The 2,420-nt window shown below is 38.8% G+C and overlaps 1 protein-coding gene across 1 annotated transcript; it reads left to right on the top strand.

Annotated features, from left to right (window-relative positions):
• Window positions 1-666: 666 nt before the first annotated feature.
• Window positions 667-2,180, top strand: LOC109591416 (uncharacterized; the record flags this gene model as incomplete). Its single annotated transcript, XM_020007157.1, has 3 exons — window positions 667-906; window positions 1,299-1,432; window positions 1,997-2,180. Coding segments are annotated over exons 1-3 (412 nt in total), but the record flags the coding sequence as incomplete, so codon positions are not given.
• Between the last annotated feature and the right edge of the window lie 240 nt (window positions 2,181-2,420).

Genomic DNA, 2,420 nt, shown 5'->3' with positions numbered 1-2,420 from the left:
AGAAGTCTGGAGTGGGAGCAGTCTCAGACGCAGGGACGACATTTTCAGCAATCGAAACAAACTGGATGTGAAACCAATTGTTAGGGCACCTCCCTCTTGGCCTGAATGGCCTTGCTGCTGCTGCAGTCAGAGCAATCATGCAAAGAAGAGAAAGCAGAAGAGACATCAATGGAGCTTTCATGATTAATTCTGGCAGGACTCAGTCAATTGGACAGAGAGTAGCTTGAATTTGAATTAAATTGCTTTAACTTGAATTGCTGAATTGAATTGCAGCAGTTTACTGCTTTTATATCAGTCGACTTAACTTGTTAGGTTTTGTGTAGTAAATTATGTACAGACACAACAAATCTTCTACCATTAACCTTTGTATTTATTTTAATTTGTTTAGACTGATAAATGAGCAAAACAGGAAAAACAAATATTTGTACTTCTGGTAAATATTTACAGTAGAGGGAAGAAACTATTGATGTTTATGGTTAAAATTAATTATGAAGTAAATTATTGTAATAATTGCCTATACTTCAAGAATTTAATTTTTTTTTGACCGGCGCCTAGATCATTAATTACGCGTAATTATTCAAAGGACGTCGACTAGCGACTAGCTAATTGAAGGGCGTGGTAATTTGATCTAATTATAATATTCATTGATGATGAGTCAGGAATGGGAATTCCCCTTTCCACGACTTCAAGATGGCTTCCCTCTACTCATAAACAACTTTTTAAAGTTTTAAATTAAAATAAGGACATTTTCTGAGTCTCCCTTGTCCTATAATTGGTGTAGGTGTGTGGTTCATAACTTCAAATCTGTTACCATGGCGTCACAAGTATGCAATTTATGTGGAGAGACGGTGATTGGCAATATGCAGGTCCATTTGATGTCAAAGTGTCAGGGAGGGGACAGGAACAGTAAGAAATAGACTCATTTGGGTCCTTTTCTTGTTGTATCTGATTATTATATTGTGTATCCACGCATCTATGGTGGGAATTATTGGTTTGTTAATGAATGGGTGTGGTTGCCTTAATTCAAAATTATTTCTTTATTAATTATAAGTTGTGGACATTGTAATGGGACTTTTGGTGTAAATTTGTGATAGAAATTAATGTACATGTATGTGTATATAACGTTTGAATAAATCTCTCTCTCTCTCTCTCTCTCTCTCTCTCTCTCTCTCTCTCTCTCTCTCTCTCTCTCTCTCTCTCTCTCTCTCTCTCTCTCTCTCCTCCCCCTCTCTCTCTCCCCCTCTCTCTCCCCCCCTCTCTCTCTCCTCCCCCCCTCTCTCCCCCTCTCTCTCAATCAGGTGAAGATGAAGGTTCTTCTTCTCTTTCTCCCCCTCCCTCTCTCTCCTCTTCAAAAACTGTCAATGTCAGGTTTCTCTTCAAACCACTGACTAACCTCAGCTTCAAGACAGTGACACTATTGAGCTCCTTCAGTGTACGTACATGTACATGTACATACCATTAGTTCATTACATGTACATGTACATGTGTTACATAATAAACTATTAGTAACAATAATTACATATACAGTGTATGTGTGTCTGAGTTACAAATTGACAGATAAATATAGGACATACATGTATACAGTATTTGTGTACATGTACATGTGCCATTACTGTATAATGGGAATATTTGGTGTATCTTAATATCAGTGATTCCATGATTGCAGTGTATTGGTGGTTTTTATATGTGGGGGGTTTTGTAGCCATGAAGCAGATCACAATGTACCTGTAACATCCACTGATAACTTGTTAGTCTATAGTATACACTAGTGTATGTACAGTGTAATGAAACTGTCAATATGTTAATCCAACTATTATTATTATTATTATTGTTATTATTATTATTATTGTTGTTGTTATTTCTGCGAGTACTGTTTCGAACACACACACTGTATCTACAAATTTACATGAACGTGAAAAAAAGTCATAAATCCTAACTCTTTCTCTTCCTCTCCCCCCCTCCCTCCCTCCCTCTCCCTCCCTCCCTCTCTCTCCAGATTGATCTAATATCCAATGGGATGACCTATACTTCAGACTACACTCAACTACCAGTCGGTGATTATGATGGCCAGCTGATCATTGGGTCCAGTGTCTGCTATGCAGTGAAGAAGTTTGTGATTGATACTAGCGGAGAGACGATACCACTGGAACTGGACCTCAAACAAATGGACACTGATGAGAGTAAGAGGGGGAGGGAGGGAGGGAGAGAGGGGGGAGGGAGGGAGAGAGAGAGGGAGAGAGAGAGGGAGGGAGAGAGAGGGGATGGAGAGAGGGGTAGAGGGTTGTACATGTACATGTACATATGCATCCAAAGGGATACTCTCTTACCTCTTCAATATGGCTTATTGTTCATGCTTACTCGTGTACATATAACATACATTTATTTTTGATGAGGGATTTGACTTGAGCTATACTATATCC

Source organism: Amphimedon queenslandica, unplaced genomic scaffold (assembly GCF_000090795.2).
Source record: "Amphimedon queenslandica unplaced genomic scaffold, v1.1 AMPQUscaffold_8227_Cont19828, whole genome shotgun sequence".
NCBI lineage: Eukaryota > Metazoa > Porifera > Demospongiae > Haplosclerida > Niphatidae > Amphimedon > Amphimedon queenslandica.
The sequence above is the reverse complement of the archived record's forward strand: the minus strand, read 5'-3'. Positions and strand labels throughout refer to the sequence as shown.